Source organism: Battus philenor, unplaced genomic scaffold (genome assembly GCF_028537555.1).
Source record: "Battus philenor isolate CCGP_79_NKW_IND1 unplaced genomic scaffold, ilBatPhil1.0.hap1 SCAF_2, whole genome shotgun sequence".
NCBI lineage: Eukaryota > Metazoa > Arthropoda > Insecta > Lepidoptera > Papilionidae > Battus > Battus philenor.
In genome coordinates this window covers 9,167,713-9,186,645 of record NW_027181682.1, presented here as the reverse complement: position 1 = coordinate 9,186,645, position 18,933 = coordinate 9,167,713, and the positions used below count along the sequence as shown (strand labels likewise).

Below are 18,933 nucleotides of genomic sequence, written 5' to 3'. Positions count from 1 at the left end.
TCAAACCGTTCTCGTGAAAAATGCAAATAGGATGACGATAAGACAATTGTCTTAGACAGGTTTCCAATATCGTTTTTTAGGTAAACATGTTTGACGGCAGTAATAATTTGTTGACTGTCGGTCGGGTTACGTAGACATCACTTTCGTTGTGAATAAAATACCATGACGTGCCAAGTGTTGCATAGCATGGACTCTGCAAAGAATTCCCGCAAACGTGTTGCGTCACGTGGGCGAGCAGATCGATGGCGCTGCTAGTCAGCGCAAGCGCGAACTCCAACTTCATATATCGACCGCCAACTTTCAACAAACTTAAGTCTTTTGGGGCAGGTTAGGCCTATGCTCCGAGGGGTCAAGGTCACGTTCTTTTCCGTTACAATAACAGATAAGAGAACTTAAGGGCAATTTTTAATTATACATTTGATCTATTCAATATCTAAAACGAGGCCAAAAATATTCCGAAAAACTTGTCAGCATTCATTTAATTTTCATCCAAATGCGATGAAAGTAAACATTAAAAACATTAAGGAACAGGTAACCTATTTACGTATTGGTCATAATTATTTAATTTATAAGTTACTCTCAAAAAAAATATAAATGGCAAATAAGTGCACCAAAGGCTATGATGATAAAATATGTAATTAATATCATAAATAGATTTGCTTTACTGCTGATTTACGCATAATGAATATGGAAAATATTGAAAAATTCACAAGACGAAATTAATTTTGATAAAACATATAACAAATAACATAACATAACTATAAAGATCTCTAGTAAGCAATTATAAACTCGTTCATTTAAAAAAATGAAAAACCATCTTCTTTATCAAATATGGTAATAATACAATGGGTGAAGATTTGATAGTGTCGCAAACAAGTATGGAGTTCTTTAAAGCAGTGACGTATATACAATATTATTTTTTCCTCTATTTCATTCGTACCTAATTATCACGACTTATTGCTTAATATAATGACCATAACTTTAATAGGACCTTTTCGTTATTTTTTGCACCACGCAAGATTTACTAGGTTTTAACTATTTCTTATTATGTCTAAAACCATGTTCTTCGAGTAACAATCGTCGAGTCGGTGTGTGACAAAAGTAAGAGTGACCTGTAAATTTGGCAATTACCTTTTTAGAAACGATACGAAGTTACTCAAACAATTACACCATTCATTCATTATCATCATTACAACCATAGGGCGTCCACTGCTTAACATAATCCTCCTCCAGGCCATGGAACCAACCGGTTGGTTAAATCGTTCATTAAATTCTTTTGTAAGATTTTATTCACGTTTTTTATTAATTTTATTAGGTACTACCTCATTTTTAATATTATGTATTTTTCAAAAACCCAAACACTTGAATTTCTCGATAAATTTTGAGGTTCTTTAAAAGATAAGCAGATATTTTTATTACCAGTAACAAATTTCCCGATATTAGATGTTTTCTAAAAGAAACAGCGAGGATTGGCCACATTTTTATGAAGATAGAATCAAAAAACAGTCTTGCCTTGATCATATTAAAGGTTACTATTAATCATCTATATCTATCACTCTTCGAAAACTGGAGTAATTATAAAAATGTTAATAAAAGTGACCTGTATTGCAAGATTAAAGTAATAATGTACACAACTTTTTTTTTACAATTATGAATTAAAAGGCAAAACGGAAGATAGAAAAAAATTGAAAAAAGATTTCATCAACATCACGGCCATGTCAATCTGTATGTATCCCAACAGTAAGAAGAGAACAAGGTTAAAAACAACAAATACTCAATTAACAAAATGAAGGCAAAGATTAAGGGATGCAAGAGTACATGAAAACTTATAGGCAAGTCCTTTATGATATCAGTCTTAAAGTGTCTATACTCATTTGATTAATATTCAAATTAACAATACAAATTAAATGGTTTTTATGTTAAGCTACGGAAATTTTTGTAAAGACGAATATATTCTATAACTTGCAAGGTATAAATATAGAATATTTTGCGAGTTGAACTGCGCATGAGAGGTGCGCGGGAAAGGTAGAAGCAGAGGCGGCGGCGACGGGTGCGGGCTTCCTACGCCAAGAATTGATCGTAAGCTAACGCCTCAGAGAACGCTCCCGGAGTCGCCATGGAGACCGCCAACCGCTTCAGCCGTCATTTCGTCGCCATGATAACGAATCATATTGAATAGAGCATGATTTCTACGATAAAATATGTATACATTTTGTACTCCCTTAATATAACTAATTTCATTTTCAAAGCAATAATTACAACTATATTGGATTCTAATCATCTTTTCAAGTAAATGTTCTTTCTTATTAAATACGAATTTATATTTGGAAAACATAGTATAAAAATGGTTAATACATTATTGACTCCTTTTACGTTCAGGTAACGTGGTAAGAAATAGTGAAAAATCGATAAGCACATAACAGGTAACCGATGACGTATTGTGAAATAAATATATTGAGTTTATAAAAATATTAAAATAATGAAATCAGTTAGCTTAGTTTTTTTTTTATATTCTCCCTAATTGTTAAAGTGTTCAAAATCCGTCATATGTTATAAAGTTTATGAATAATTCAGAAGCAAATTTATTGAAGAAATGGAAAACGTGTTGAACTTGTTTTGTTGTATGTTTACCTCGGAGTGCTTCTGATACAATGAAGAAATATTACTCTACGTCCTGTCTTCATTTCTTGCTTTGAGATATGCTTATGTATTGATATTAAAGTTTTGTTAAATATGATTGAAAGGAAATTAATTTATATTAATATACCAATCCCAAATTAGTCGCGACAAATACTTATTATAAAGTACTGTACATATTTTCTATACATTATTGGAGACCATGACAAAAGTTGGTAGTGTAGTAAAACTTATAAAGGAATTTAACCATCTTCTACGTAGCAGTATGCTAGACCTTCTAAAATAAACGAACTAAAATCTTAAGTGTAAAGTAACATTTAAACCGTTTCAATTACAACGAGTGACGCGCATTTATTTATTACGGCCCCCGATATTGGAGGCCTCTCGAACTCCTAACTTATTTATGGGTTAGGGACCTTTATTTATTTTTAATAATTTCTTCACTCATATTTTTATTTTTGTGCTCTTCTTCCATGCATCTTTCATTCTTTCCTTACATTCTACATTTCATATGTCTTTCATTACATTTTCCCTTTTTACCGATGCCTTTCATCCATCACCTCGTTTCTCAGTTTTTGTAATTTTTTTTACGTAATTTATCTATATGCTTATTATTTTGCGTACATTCGTTTTATTTTATTGACGTTTTTCTTAGATTATTGACTCCCATATTCTTTTTATTACGTTTATCACAATTTTTCTACATAGCCTAAGAAACTCTGGTCGTATTTCATCATTCTCGATAAGCGAGGCTATAGCGTCCTCGCAAATCTTCGTGCCTAACCGGCATTCGGAGTCGATTCGGAATCCTCCGAACGCGGGACAGTTGGCCACAAGGTGAATCACGGTCTGGCCCACGCCTCGTTCACAGAGGCACAAAGTCCTTCTTGAGCTTAAACCTGTGAAGGTACTCAGAGAACCCCACTTGCCCCGTGAAGAGCTGGACCAAGTCAGCGTCTACATCAACACTGCGGAGCTTGCGGTTGTCGATGCCGTCGTTCCTTCCATGTACCTTCTATTCTAAGCTGTCGCTTGACGAATGAGATGGGGCAATCCTCGTGGTCCGGTCTTCTTTTGCAATTCAGGGCCGCGTCCTTTGCCAATAGATCTGCCCTCTCATTCGCCGCCGTCCCCGCGTGCGCTTTCACCCAGTAAAAACTAACATTCTTCCTAATTCCGAATTTTATGAAAGCGAGAGAGATCGCTTTCATAAAATTCTCTTTCACTCTTAACGCTAAGAGATGGAGGGTGTCACATCTTGCGACTGTCTGGAGACCGGACCGCGAGTCGCTTAGTATGGCCGCATGCGCCAACCGGCCGGCCGCGTACCCTGTCGCTTCTGCTAATGCTAGCAGCTCTGTCAGGTATACCGGTGCAGCAGCTGCCCAACTTGAGCTTTTTGCTGTGCAACGTCCCATAACGCAGAACGCCGCCGCACCCACCTTTCCCTCTATACAGCTGCCGTCGGTATAAATAACCAAATCGGCCGCCGCAGTGGCAAGTCGGGCAACCTCTTCACCTTCCTCCAGGCAGGAGGATTCCACACCAAACTGACAAGACGGGTGTTGTAGTCTCAGGTAGCTGGGCGGTAGCTCCAGATCCGGTCCCCTACCACTTGCCGAGAAAATCCTCTATTTCAAATAAATGGGCTGCTTGTTGGACCCCTAGGTCCGACGAGTACATATTACAGCACCGCCGATGATTGTGCACTATTGATTTTTCGTCTTTTCCTCGTATGGAATTCTTATTAATTTCCTACTTTATGGATATAAAAAATCTTGAAAATTATTATTTTGTTAAAATTTTTTTTGTTGTAATTAATACCATTCCCGGAAACGGGAATCATAGTGCCCTGTGAGAGCTGTTTGCTTTGAAAATGTTTATATCTAATCTCTATGTAAATCTTGAAAGTATAGTCAATAGTGAGGTGTTTACTACAGCAGTAACTAAAAATTATTTCGTAGTTTCTGAGCCAGCGGAGGGCGTGAATAACAAGACGCAAACAAGATATTTCAGAACACTCTTTCTTGACGTACCGCTCATGTACTCTAGGGGACGACCAGCATTTCCGCGCACACTATTAAGATTTAAATTCTGTTTTTGACAGCCGTCCCTACGTTGTCCATTCATCATCATCATTATGTCAGCCGACAGACGAACACTTCAAGTCATAGGCCGCCCCCATAATTCGATGACGTTTTTACACTGTGCCTTGTGTGAAGTAAATTGTCTAACGATTATAACTTACGATATATTCAAATTATATCAACATTTTTCATAACACGAGGAGATAATTATTTGACGTGTGTGTGTAGGTCATAAGATATATTTCAATATTTTATCTGCCTAAAAGCTAATTGCGCTACTTTAGACGTGTCTAGAGAAAGCCATGAAGATTAGAGAAAGAGTCACGTCTTTAAAATTTCTTAGTAATTGCGCTAAATATCGTTTGTGAGTGCCCTTAATATAACTCATAGTTAAGCAAGTATTATACATAGTTCACTGAAGCGCAGAGAATGGAAGGTCTATAAATTGATATTGAATAAACCAATGTCTATACTTTTGCAAGGAAATGGCAATGTGGCGATAGAAGAGAAGAGGAGAGTCAGTGTCAAGATGTTGTATGCACCCTCCCCGCCCCCAACAACAAATGTGTATAGTGAACGGGGAGAAAAATTATCGGTGGCGGTGAATGAAAGATGAAATCCTCTACAGGTGACCGTATAGAGCAGGAGTAAGCAAACTGCAGCTCGCGAGCCACATGCTACTCTTTGAACTATTATTTTTGGCTCTAATTGATTGTCGAATTATTTAAATATTTAAATACACTTATTGTGTACTTTTGTTTCAATAATTTCAATAAATGTGATATTTGTAAAAAAAAAACATTCTAATGCGTGTTTTAAATGCGTATTCATCAAAGAATTTGGCCACCCCTGTTATAGAGCTTGTAAATAATCGCATGCTTTTTTCACGAGCTCTCTAAGTGATTATATTGTAGTCATACAGGTGCATTGAGTTAAGAAAGTAATTTTTAAAGTAATTTTTCCTTCCTTGAGAGTTGATGGATTCATTTATTTATTCGATGCCAGTCCCGTTACTGTTCAGTCAAGTTTTGTGTTTCAGTAGCGGAATCCTGAAGGCCAAGGCGGAGGACCGAAGATGAACAATGTCGAAGATTTATGCTATGCAAGGAACCGTTCAGAATCCACTATTTTATGTGTAAAACATTAAACAAGTTCGCTTCGTTCATGGTTTCTTCTATTATTTTTGTTGTTTTTCTTTTATGTCCATATAAATCAATAAAAAAATTTCCTACTATTTAAGCTTTTTTCGAATAGGTGATCAAAACAATAATTTACTGCCCGCCTTCATTTATAGTATTTATAGCAGCTAGTCCATGCATGGCAAGAGTGAGTTTTAATTGATGTGTTATATTTAAAATATAATTTGAATTTATTATCTTAAGTATAATTAAATTTTCAACCTTGACCATATAAAAAATTCAGCAATTTCGTAGACATAATTTTGAATTTTTAATATTTAAATGGATGTTTTTCCAAACGCGGGTTTTGAATGAAAAATGTAACAGTTGAAATAAAAATAAAATTACGAAAATATTTCAAATAATCCAAAAGCTTATGTACTTATTGGTAGTTTTGTGATAAGATGCACAACAAAATTACTTACCGTGCATTTTCAATACCCAAAACTTGCATATATGGTTCATGTATTAAGATGGCATTACACAGCGCCTTGCCTTGTCGCTCCGTGACTATACGATCACAGCAATGACTCAATAGTTCAAGTCTGTAAAAAAGAACAAAAAGCGTTGTTTATAAAAATTGGTAAAGCTGTGTGCGGATAGAGGGTCACTTTGCAACTTTTGCTATGAGTATACAGGTGATTGGTTACAGGCGTAAAAGATTTAAAAAGATGAATCTATAACTCATTTTCGTTTCGATTGATGAATCTATCCAAAAATCATTGGTGACGGATATAATGATGAATAATGTAATGATAAAACCCGTTTTCGAATTCTTATTATTGCATATGCAATTATTGTTAGGAGTAAACAAGTCTGCCTGCCCGTCCTTGCAAACTTTGTACTGCCAGAAGTTATTGGCCTGTCGCATTCCAAAAGAAAAAAAAATGTGACCGTATTTCTGGGTGTTCATATAGGGATGATTGGAAATAGGCGTAAAAGCTTTTTGCTGACAAATGAGGTATTAAATAACCGTGAGATAGAATCATGTATCAGAGGGGAAATAAATAACTTAGCAACACCACGTTGTTTTCGTTTCCTAATCAATTGGCTTCTTGTTTAAGATTTACAAGCAAGTTATAGTATAAAGCTATCCTAATGCAAATTGTTCGTAAACTACTTGTATTTGAGATAAAGAAAACTAAAGATTTAATTAAAAGGCGAGCTGAATGTATAAATTGTGCTTATTAACATTTGGACAAATGTTTTGCGGTAACAGACTTAATAAACGTTCGTTAAATAACCTAGCTACTATTTATCGAACCTTTGTTTACATTTCAAAGAAACCTATAAGAGAATGAATAAAATCTCATTACTTCTAACTAAACTATGCAAAATACCGTCCAATTGGATAACACTTACATCTGTTCTTGACGCAAGTAACATATGAAAATTAACAGAGCAGACAGAGTTACATATCCAAACACTATCGTAGGGATTTCAATAACAAGATCATAATACAAATATTAAAGCGGAATGAAGTTTTACTGATTACTTATATCTCTTGGCTTGTCAAGTTTGTTTCGAGTTGCTTTTAAAAAAAAAAAAACTAAAAATCAATCAACATCAACCCATATGAGTGAATCTATCAAGAAATTAAAAGGTTTTATAGGTTTACTCACAATAGGGGAAAACCCAGCCGTGAAGAAAATTTAAAGACTTAACAAAATCGTCAGTAAGAATAGCACAATATTAGTTTATCAATGTACAATACTGATGCTTCGATGTAAAAGATGAAACTCGCTCTGGATAATGTCGATGCCATTTAAGAAAAAGCACGAACCAAATGTTAGCAGTTAAGACATAGTTTAAGAAATAGGTGTTTTCACTAAAAGGTTTTGACGTATTTGAAGTATGTATAAACAAAAAGCTCGTTATTTGGGTTCCATGCGTGTTCAGTGAAAAACAAAATGCATGATGACTAATTTGTTATTCTCTGTTAAAACGTAGTCACTCGTAATGAACTTCTGTAGGTGCCACGATACCAAAAATATCAGGTTAAAGGGCAGTCATGTTTCAGACTGTAGCGAAACCTGCATTCATTAGAAAAAGAGAATGCTGTGTGCATACAGGATGTAACACGATCGGTGGACCAAACGAGGCCCACGAGGACCTGAATAACTAATCCATTTCTCTGTCATATTAGCCCATTCAATAGGTAGGCTAAGCTAGGCAATTTCAATAGTTCGATTCTTGAAAGTTTGATTTTTTTTTTGTAAATATTAAATACTTCAGAGTACTTGATGGTAATGTTAGATAACTAGTAATTAATATCGTAAACTGGCTGAAAAACTACGTATTATCTATCATATAACCGCAGTTAATCATTGCTGTCTAAAATTTGAAATGAATTTGAGATGAAAATATGTCTTTTTATAAATGTTAAACATTATCATTGATTTTAAGGGTCTGCATAACAAAATTACGTTTTTTCTCCAATCTATCTTTAAAAACTACTGGGGTACATGCAATATATTAAAAATGTAATTAAGTAAAAAAGCGGCGAAATTTCAACATTTTAGTTACACACACTGCGTACTTACTAATCGTTTTGTTCAGCGAATCACCGTATATATAAATGTCATGTATATTGAAATGGAAGGGCATTTTTAATTCATCGTTCGTCCGGTAAAACTGTTTCGAATCTCTACGACTGACACAATTTTGTTGTCGTGCACGAGATAGGGAAAAACGGCCGGAATTGATCAACATAGAGGATAAGGTTCCAACACGTCGCGACCACACACAAAATTCGCTTGTTTGACGATAATTGTTGAGCCTTCATTTTCACCCGTTACATACTTTATTTGTATCAGTAAATGACATGTTGCTGTTTTTCACCGAAGTTCAAGATTTATACAACAAAGGGATTGTAACACTACATACGAATTGGCACATAGTTATTATAATCATTTGTTACTATTATCATGGTTAATATACATATCATCCACTATTTGTTAGCAGGTAATAAAACCGAAGGAATAGCAAACAAGACGAATTGACTACATATACAGAAGCAACGAGCCCTACGTACCAGTGGAACATAAATCATAGCAACACATTTCAATCGAGTTTGTATCGTCTCAACCCGAAGCAGGATGATGATTTGTCAAGAAGTGTCAAGTGACAGTGACATCGGAAAACTGCGGCTAGCGAGCACATGCGGTTCTTTGCTCCATTGCTTACGCTCTTTCACGAAAACTTTAGTGCATACGGAATATTGACTATTAACTTGTCTGAAGTAAAATTTTTTAAACGAATAAATACACCGCTTTTATGAAAATTAATATTGTATTGGTATAAAAATGTAACCAAATGAAGCCTTTTTCAATAACAAATTCGCTGACAACTGCTCTATAAAATGCATCATTTCATTTTTTCTGAATGTAAATAATGTAAACACGAATAAAAACCACCAATTCTAATTAGGAATCTTTTCCACTTCTGATTTAGTAATTTCGTGTTTTTTATTACATTTAATTATTTAGTGATACAGGTGTTAAATAGGTATCAGGTTCTTAAAATAAAAAAAAATTGTAGAGAGAATTGAAACGTGATAGTAATACATCGGTGGCACAAACTTACGGCAAGCGGTACACATCCTTTGGCTAAAATGGTAAACGAAAACGATAATGAGCAGTACATAGAGTAAGTAAAAACTAGCCAAAGCATTTGGTTAATTTACATTTTATTGTTCAAAGCAATGGGAATAAATCCTAAGAAAATTAATTTGATAACTATAGGTTATACCTAAGGCATTAATCTCTTAGAATAAATATAACGTCCTCGTATCCATTACATAGTAGTTCACCGGATACCGTGATAATCTAGGTTCAGCCTAGATCTTCCCAGAAATTTAATGAATTTGTTTTCATTAATAAGGTAGAGTTCGGAAGAAAAAGTTTTTTCATTCATCCTAACGATTATTATTGAAATCTTTGGAACATTCTGGTTCTTAAAAAACTCTCAATCTAGTTAAAAGTAAATTACAAAAAATTACCTTAACTTTTCAAATACAGAAATCTACTAATTTTAAAATGGTCATTACATTGTTATTAACTTTAACTTTTAGAAATGAATGGCAAGTTAAATATAACGTTTCAGCATTAAGGGTTTAACAGGTGAAAATTTCCTTTAAAATTAAAATATTCCTTTAAAATTTCCTAAGCAAAAATATTACGATATACTTTAGTAGATGGTTTTGGTGATGAAGCTCCATCTTGTGCATTTATAACTGGTTTAACGAGTTCAAACGTGATCGTAATAACGTCAGTGATTATCCGCTTGAGGGACGTCCTTCAAGAACGACTCCAGAAACTATCATTGAAGTTTTCCGGCACATGACACAAGCTAACAGATTTACCTACCAACAAATTAAATAAACTTGGGCATTGGTAAATCAGTTCAAAATATTTTACACGGTCATTTAGGCGCTAAGAAGCTTTGTGCAGGGCAGAAAAGACGCCGTTTCTTTGACAGATGTCGTGAAATTATAGCCTCCATGTTTTTTGACAAAACATCAACAGTGTGACCTAGCTCTTGTTTGCCTGTGTGCCCTCTTCCGACGGGTCAAACGAATAGTCAATTCACTCAAATACTCGGAAAATGAAAGATTTTTGGGGTCTTCTTACGTAAAATCCCGGCCCAGAGCTAAGCAACTTCCATTTCCCAAAAAGAAAAGAGATAAACTATGACAGTTTCAAGAAACGTTAGTTGCGTTCGAAAACGTGAATTAAAACCCTAACAAGAATAGGCCCACTGTTTATCACACTATTTTACAGGATGCAGTGATACATATATCATGAGATAATATTCAGTTTATTTGTTGGTATCTAAAAACTTTCAGTGTTTTGCTGCATTGCTTTGATCATTGAGCTCTTTTCTTTTAAGAGGTGTAGATAAACATGTTTATTTAGTTTAGAAAATTTGATTCTGATATTTACAAAAATTTCTTCTGGTCTAGAGATTGTCTTTTTCATCTATAAGCAGTCTATATTTATTGGGTAAAATTTATAGTTTTTTTACCACCTGAATTTAATAACAAAATTAAAGCAGTAAACATATATCAACTCTTGTTTTTATAACAAGTGTATTTTGCATACAATTCAGACCCACAAAAACATTAATTTTTGGTGCAACTATAATACAATTCTATTTGGAGAAAATTTTTAATACAACTTTGCTATTGGCAGGTCTTTTTTCATTACTTTTGTTTTTCTTAGCAGTTATCATAAGGAAATATTTCAGCAATTTAACATTTTTTATTCTTGATGACTGTCAGATCATAAGTATTTCTAATCGTGTATCCATTATTGTAAAATGTTGCAAAATTTAGTTTTTTTAAAATAGATGCTTTTAAATTCTTTGAACAGAGTTTTTCCAAAACAATAATGCAATGTTTTAGACTTTGGGTTCAAACCATTCATTGACAATTAGTCTGTATGTAAGTAGTTTCCAGTGTCTGTAAGTTTTAAAATTATATCACCTTTTTTAAGTGACTTTTACACAGACTTAGTAAAAGTTGGTAGCACAATGTAACACTAAAACATAGTAAAAGTTGACTTTCATAAAAGATATAGAGATGACTTTATAAACTTTTTTTTTAAATTAAATGTATGTAGTATACAATAATTAATGAAATATATCATTAGAATACAAATTGTGAGATACCAATTATCAGTCTAACAAGTCAAAGATTGTGCAGTATTGAAATTTAGATATTAGCCAATTGGTTACTATCCTTGATATAATTTCCCTCTATTTTTTATTTAAAATGATAATCTTATCATTTAAATACTTATTTTAAAAAAAGACCTAAATAATAAATAAACTTATTGATATATAAAATAGTACATAATACAAATTAATTTTTGTATCATAGAAAAATATATGTTTCAGCTAATTTGTAATTATTATATTGAAAGTTATTTCTAAGTAACTGTAACAAATTTTTGATGTAAAAGTTTTATCCTTATTATGGTGTCCTTTTTTAGACATACTAATTGAGCCATTCAAGAAGGTCGAAATAGTTTATCAAAAACACCAATTTTTAAACTTCAATTACTTTTAGGTAGATTTTAAAACTGTTTTATCTGGGTTTTTAAATAAATTTCATAAACTTTATTAATTTGCCTAACAACTGGTATTTCCATCATTGTTTTAAATACAACTTTAGTAAAATTAAAGGTTACATTTTTTGTGAAAGTCCATACCTTTTCAATTTTTTAATAAATGGCTTTATGAGTAATCTAAAGACAAATACTAGGTCTCATGTTTTTAATTTTAAAATCTATGTACTGTAAGAAAAGGTACCTTTAAAAATATGTTTATCATTAAGGAGAAATAACATAGCTATTTGATTAATTGTGACTGGAGTGGGATAAAATACACAAAAAGTTTAGGATAGAACTAATTTTGGTTTAAATAAATACTATACAACTAGTCTTAATTATGACATTAACTTTATCCACATTTAAAAAAAAGATAGTTACACTTAACAAATAAAAGAGATAATAATTTGCACCAAAAGAAATTTTAACCCAGATTGAGTAAATTTATTAAATTGAAACACTTTAGAAAACGAGTACTTGAAGCCAAAAAGAATTAAATTAATCATATAAAATTAGTACATATGCTTTCATAGACTGAATGACTAAATAAAATATAAACAAAAAGTTTAAGCATAAAAACAACCAATTATCCTGAAAATCATACATGTTTGGGCAGAAGCTTGTTTTGTAAGACACAAAACTATATAAAAGTAAACCGGGGTACATAACCTAATGCAAATTAAAATCATAAACTATATACAGACACAAATTATATAACATTGGGTGAGTCAACTAAATAAATATTAAGCCTTATAAGAAAGTTCAATCTGATTCTAGTTTCTACAAAACTGGGCTCTTCTGACATTCTACTCATAATTAAATGATCTTATGTTGAAATAATATAAATTAATAAAAAATGTTGGGAAAAACTCACCAATAAAAGAAGAAAGCAGGATTTTATAACCATAAAATATTTACAAATTAAATTTAAAAAAATCAAGGCTTCCCCATAAAGTTTAATTATTTGCTTATAATATCACAAACCAAAAATTTTTTTCCTCACTGAAAAAAGAAAATTCCAATGAGGCTGTGAAGCTGAGATTCTTCTTCTAAGGATTTAAGTCATATTTGCTTATGATATGATATATTAATATGGGTGAGATTTAAGTTACGCTATCTATTAACCTCTTTCAGATCTGTGTGATCTTTCAGATCTGTGGTAAATGTCTTTAAAAATCACTAACAAATATATTAAAAAATATCAACATTGGTGATGTCAAAGTGAAAAGAGGAAAATTATTTCACTCAGTGTATATTTATATGTATTTAAATATTCTATACATTTACTGTAACTATAAATATATATTTTATTAATTTCAAGAAAATTTAAACAATCAATTATCTATATTGATATCTCTTGATCAATATTCAAAGTAAATATAGTGTATAAAAATAAAGTCAATAACTTTAAAAAAAATGTGATAACAGCCATTCATGCACTAACATTTTATAATGCCTTTCACTAGAATTATAAATATGAAACAATAAAAACCTACATAAAAAACTGCAATGGTACAAATGTACCTAAGTGGATATATATAATAGGAGACAATACAGAAAATTACAAATGGTACAAACAGTGTAGTATAGGAGACAATACAGATAATTACAGAAAACTTATTAGGTTGCAGCCATCATTTTATGGTGTTAGTTATAACAAAGCACTATTAACAACCAAAAAACAATTCAATCTACAAACAGTTAATAGTTCATTGCCGAGATCTCTAAGGAATCCCATAAGATAATAACTTTCAACAAAATTTTTTGTATTAAATCTAATCTTCACTACTTTTAAATAAAAGCAAGTGTTGAAAAACATTTAAATTAATGTCATTTTTATATAATAAGCCTGCTATGATTGGTATCAATCAATCAAGTAAATCATTCATTCAACATTCAAACCAAATGAATATCATATTATCATTCCTGTAAATAATCCTGTTCTTAGATTTTAAATTCCAAACCTAGATTCTCATTTAATTGCAAAACTTTAGTATAATCCAAAGTTCAGTATGCTAAAATAAGAATAGATCTTAAAGATGCAAATGAACTGATATAAATGGATTAAGCACAAATTTGCATAAGTTTTCTTGTTCTGTTAAAATTTTGACTCAAAAATAATGTTTTACTATGCTCTTCTGAATTAAACTTATTAAACTTATTTAATGTGCCCACAACTCAGTAAGCAGCTAATATTTTATATTATATATAGCTAAAATTAGTTCATAAAAACTACCATATCTTGGAAAAAATAAGGATATTTATTTAAATCAAGTCTTATCAATTAAAGCTACATCAAAAGATACTTTATGAATGCTTTTTTTAAATATTATTTACAATTAAAGGAAATTTAATAATATAATGGTTGTATGAATATATTATGTCCAATTAATATTTAATTTTTAATTTAATATGAAAAAGTGAATCGAACAAACAAATTAATGACATAAAATATGCAATAATCTGTTTTTAATATGTAAGAAGCATGTGCAGGTTATCAAAAGATTTTGATGTTCTTGTCCAGGTGAACTCGTACACTGACGTCATAAATACATTGACTGTCAATACAATGCAGTAAACAAATCCACCTTATAATTCTATCTGTACAGAACATCGAACTAAATTACGATTTCCTAAATCACAATAAGTTGAGAGGTTACTTACATTACTTGTTATAATGATAAATCTTTTGAGAGTCATAAAGAAGAGTTAACCGCGATCAGTAGTTGACAGCAAAACTAAATAACATGGCGGCATTTCGTCGCAGCCGGTGTTGAATCGCCAATATTTGTAATAAACTCATTACACTTTGAAAACTTTTCACTAATTACATTTAATATCTCTCCAAAAACACTTATGCACAAAACAATTTAAAATATATATGTTTCTACGAGAAACTTAGAGGGAAAATGACGTAACATTCTCAACCTTCACGGTCGCACAGTACAAACCTAAAGTAAAAGAAACAGAAGTTTGTTTTGCGGAATACCAAAAGATGTTCAAAATAAGTACAGTTAGAAACACTTGACTCAAAAGATGCACTTCACAACAATGCAACGATCCGTATACCTTGACAAAATAAACTAAAGCGTTTTATTATTCTGCCAAACGCCTAACGTGACACGCAGTCAAGCAATCTCGTTCACATTTTTTTAATTTTTCATTTCAATGCGTTTTTTTATTTAATAGACATTGGTAGTGAGGTCTTTAGTCACATTATATAAAATATTAAAAGATTAAACCCATCAAGTTTAAATTGATTTTTAAATTTAAATACATATATACAAATGTAAAATTCATAATTGTTGTTAGGTGAAAAATTTTAAAATTTTTTTAACCTCAACTTAGAGCAATAGTTAATAAATACATTTAAATATTTAAATTACGATAAGCAGTTGGGTAAATGGGTAATCAAAAGTCATTGGTTTTAAAAATAAATAAATTACGTTCTTAAACCCCCTTTTAAGCCAAAAATATAAATGTTCTAAAAACTATTGCTTTCTTAGAAATTTCTTTTGATGGCGATGATAAGATATTTAAGGCATCATCAAATAATATTAAAAAAAATAATGCAATAAAGTTAACCAATAAAAGATCCCAGAGTGACAAATTGTAAAATGGCATATTTCCTGACAAATTATTAAAACTGTTAGTGTGAGCAGTGTTAGCGTAGTACTAATCTATTGTTTCGAAAGATGTTAGTGCTGTTAGCTCTGAGGGTTTTTACAGCTTTATCGGAAAAGACTTCAAGAAACGGAAGGGTCCGTTTGTAGTACTTCATAGATTGCTAAAATAATTATATTTTGGTGTTAAACTGCGTTTATAACAATAGCTCGAACACATCGTACTTTAGCAAAAGTAAATACTTTGTTAGCAAATTTAAATAATACGTACATCTAAATATTGCGGCCGGTTCTTAATTTTTTTGCTGTAACGAAGTTTTTATTTCAAATCAAAGTTTAACTTAAACCTTTTTTATCTATCTAAAAAAGATAAAGAATTGTCAAATTTATATTCTCGTGTTTTATTTTTGTTGAAATACTACATATATAATATATTTTTCGTTATCTTATTGTACTGTAATAAAGTTTTATTTTTTTTTCCATTATGGCATTACCTTGGCACATTCCGTTAGAATCGCTTCCTAAGTTAAAAAAAGAGAATGTTAAAGAATCATTACTTAAACATTATTGCGGAATGAGTGTTCATGATAGCCCTTGCGAAGAACTCCAAACCGGTTTAATGTGTGATATTGGTGTTAGTAACAAAGAACCTACTACTATACAAAAACTAATCGCTGCAGGAATGACCGTTGCTCATCTCAATATTAGAGAACTTGAGCCTGAAGTATGTGGTCAAATAATTCAAAGCATTAGACAAGCCGTCTACAATTACAGCACTGAATTGCAATACGTTCACCCTTTGGCACTCATTATTGACGTCAAAGGTCCTGATATTGTTACTGGAGAGTTAAAAGGAGGCCCTCAAACAATAGTCGAGATTGTCGAAAATGAAACAATTCGATTGACTACTGATGCAACGTGGCGTGAATGCGGTACTGCGGATTGTTTGTATGTGGGATATGATCAGCTGATAGATCTACAAGTGTGCGATGTAGTTTTTATTGATAGTTTAACTGGTAATAAAATTAAATTAATAGTATCGGAAGTTGGTGATGATTCTGTAGAATGTTCGGTAGATATTGGTGGTGCAATAGGTCCTAAAATGGCCGTTCAAATATCTCAGGTACCTCGGGAAGTAAACAACGTAAATAAAAATGAAAGCTTAGAATCCGTTTCCCATAGTGACATATCACAACAAAATTTTGAACAACTTGAAGAACAGATAAAGTGGGCTGTATCTTCGGACGTCGATGCAGTGTTGTTACCAAATACCCAAAACAGTAATGATATTCGACATGTAAGAAATATTTTATCTCATAAAGGAAATCATATTCTGGTGTTTGGTTCTATCGATACTGTTCAAAGTTTGGATAACATTGATGATATTCTCACAGAAGCGGATGGTATATTTTTAGACAGAAGCATTTTAAGTACTGACTTGCCAGTTGAAAAAATATTTATCGCACAGAAAATAATTATGGCCAAATGTAATAATCTTGGAAAACCCTGTATAAGTAAAGCAGTGATTAACGAACAAATTCCAACGCTTTGTGTAACCGATATTGCAAATTTAGTGTTAGATGGAGCAGACGTCATTTCATTAGAACTTCATTATGATTCTCCATTAAAAAAATTTGCACCATCTTATGACCCAGTGCGAATGGCTGAGCATTGTCTAGCTGCTGCAGCCGTCATTTGTCGTCACGCAGAAAGAATTGTTTGGCAACCACACATTTATGGAAATTTGGAATTAATGCAAAGTCCTTTAGAAGAACCAAGTAAAGCCATATGTATTGGTGCCGTAGAGCTTGCGTTGCGTTCTCAAGCAGTTATGATTATATGTTTAACTAACTCTGGGCGAACGGCTAAAATACTGTCTAATGCAAAACCAGCGTGCCCTATTATTGCTGTTACTAGAACATGTCATACATCCAGACAACTGCGTTTTTACAAAGGAGTCCGAACGATACATTATTTTGAAGAAGCTAAATCTGCCTGGGACGCAGAAGTTGAAAGTCGTATACGAGCGGCTCTTGACTATAGTAAAATTAAGCGTTTGGTACGTACAGGTGACGCATATGTCGTTATAGCAAGTTCTCGACGGAATGTGGGATATTGTGATTCCGTAAGGCTTTTATATGCAAGCGCTCGTAGTAAAATTTTTGTAGAATAAAATGTATGTTATTGTTATGATCTGATATATAATTTTTTCTCATTTACAACAACACATTTTTTTTTTAATTTATAGGCCAATTTTTGTTTATTTTCTACACTGTGATAGTTTCACGTGAACAAAAAGATTTAGAACAATAAATTATATATTATAGTAAACGAAGGTGTTTTTTTCAAGACCCATAGATTTTTAAATATTTTTTAATAAAATTGCAAAAATACAAAAATACTTGCATGTTTTTAAGACATAGAATCTATCTATAATTTTCTTTTTCGCCTGCAGTAATATTTTAAAAGGTCTGGGTAATAATGAACTTGTCCTTATGGTGCATGTTTTATTGCGTTTGTGATTAAAGTCTCTAGAGCTAATGAAATTGAAAAATGGCGAAGAAATGCGAGCTACGCGACATATAAGGAAACATTTAAGAAAGTTCGAATTCATTAGCTATTTTGTACCATAAATCTTTTAGTTAAATATTTGCCCAGTCAATGTTCATTAACATAAAAATGTGGAAACTCGATTACCTTATTTTACTTTATTATTAATTATGGATTAATTGATTTATGCACAAATTTTAGAAAAGATAAAGCTATTAACTTCAAATAAGAAACCTTTATTCGGTATTATTAGTGATAAGTCTCGTATACAAAAGACATGGTTGGTGAGATGTAAATTGATGCACAGTTCGCTTATTACTAGAGGCCTCCTCGAAAAAACCATCTTATCTGTCGTCAACTGTAGCCAAAGCTTAATAGCATTTACAACTTGTCTTTTCATAGCAAGAAAATAACTGATGTTTGTATTGTTATATATATATATATATATATATATATATATATATATATATATTGTTATATGCATAAGCATTTAAGGATATGTAGTTGATTGAAATCCATTACTTCAAAAACTATCAAAAATTATTGAAGAATTCACGCATTTGTGAATGGTAATCGATTGTTAAATATTAATTATAGTTAACTATTAAGAAGTAAATGCTACGGTTTGACGCTTTTAGCAATAAATCTATGCTGATTTTAATAATAATTCTTGATAATAACTTTTGGAATTGAAATTTACATTATCAAGTATAGCAAATATCATGTATATAAAATCATGTATATAATG

The 18,933-nt window shown here is 31.8% G+C and overlaps 1 protein-coding gene across 1 annotated transcript; it reads left to right on the top strand.

The window, feature by feature from the left end:
* The first annotated feature begins 16,119 nt into the window (after positions 1 to 16,119).
* LOC137922436 (pyruvate kinase-like) lies at positions 16,120 to 17,872 on the top strand. The gene has a single exon (XM_068765423.1). It carries the CDS (start codon positions 16,120 to 16,122, stop codon positions 17,806 to 17,808), a length of 1,689 nt encoding a protein of 562 aa, XP_068621524.1. The 3' UTR covers positions 17,809 to 17,872.
* Positions 17,873 to 18,933: the final 1,061 nt, after the last annotated feature.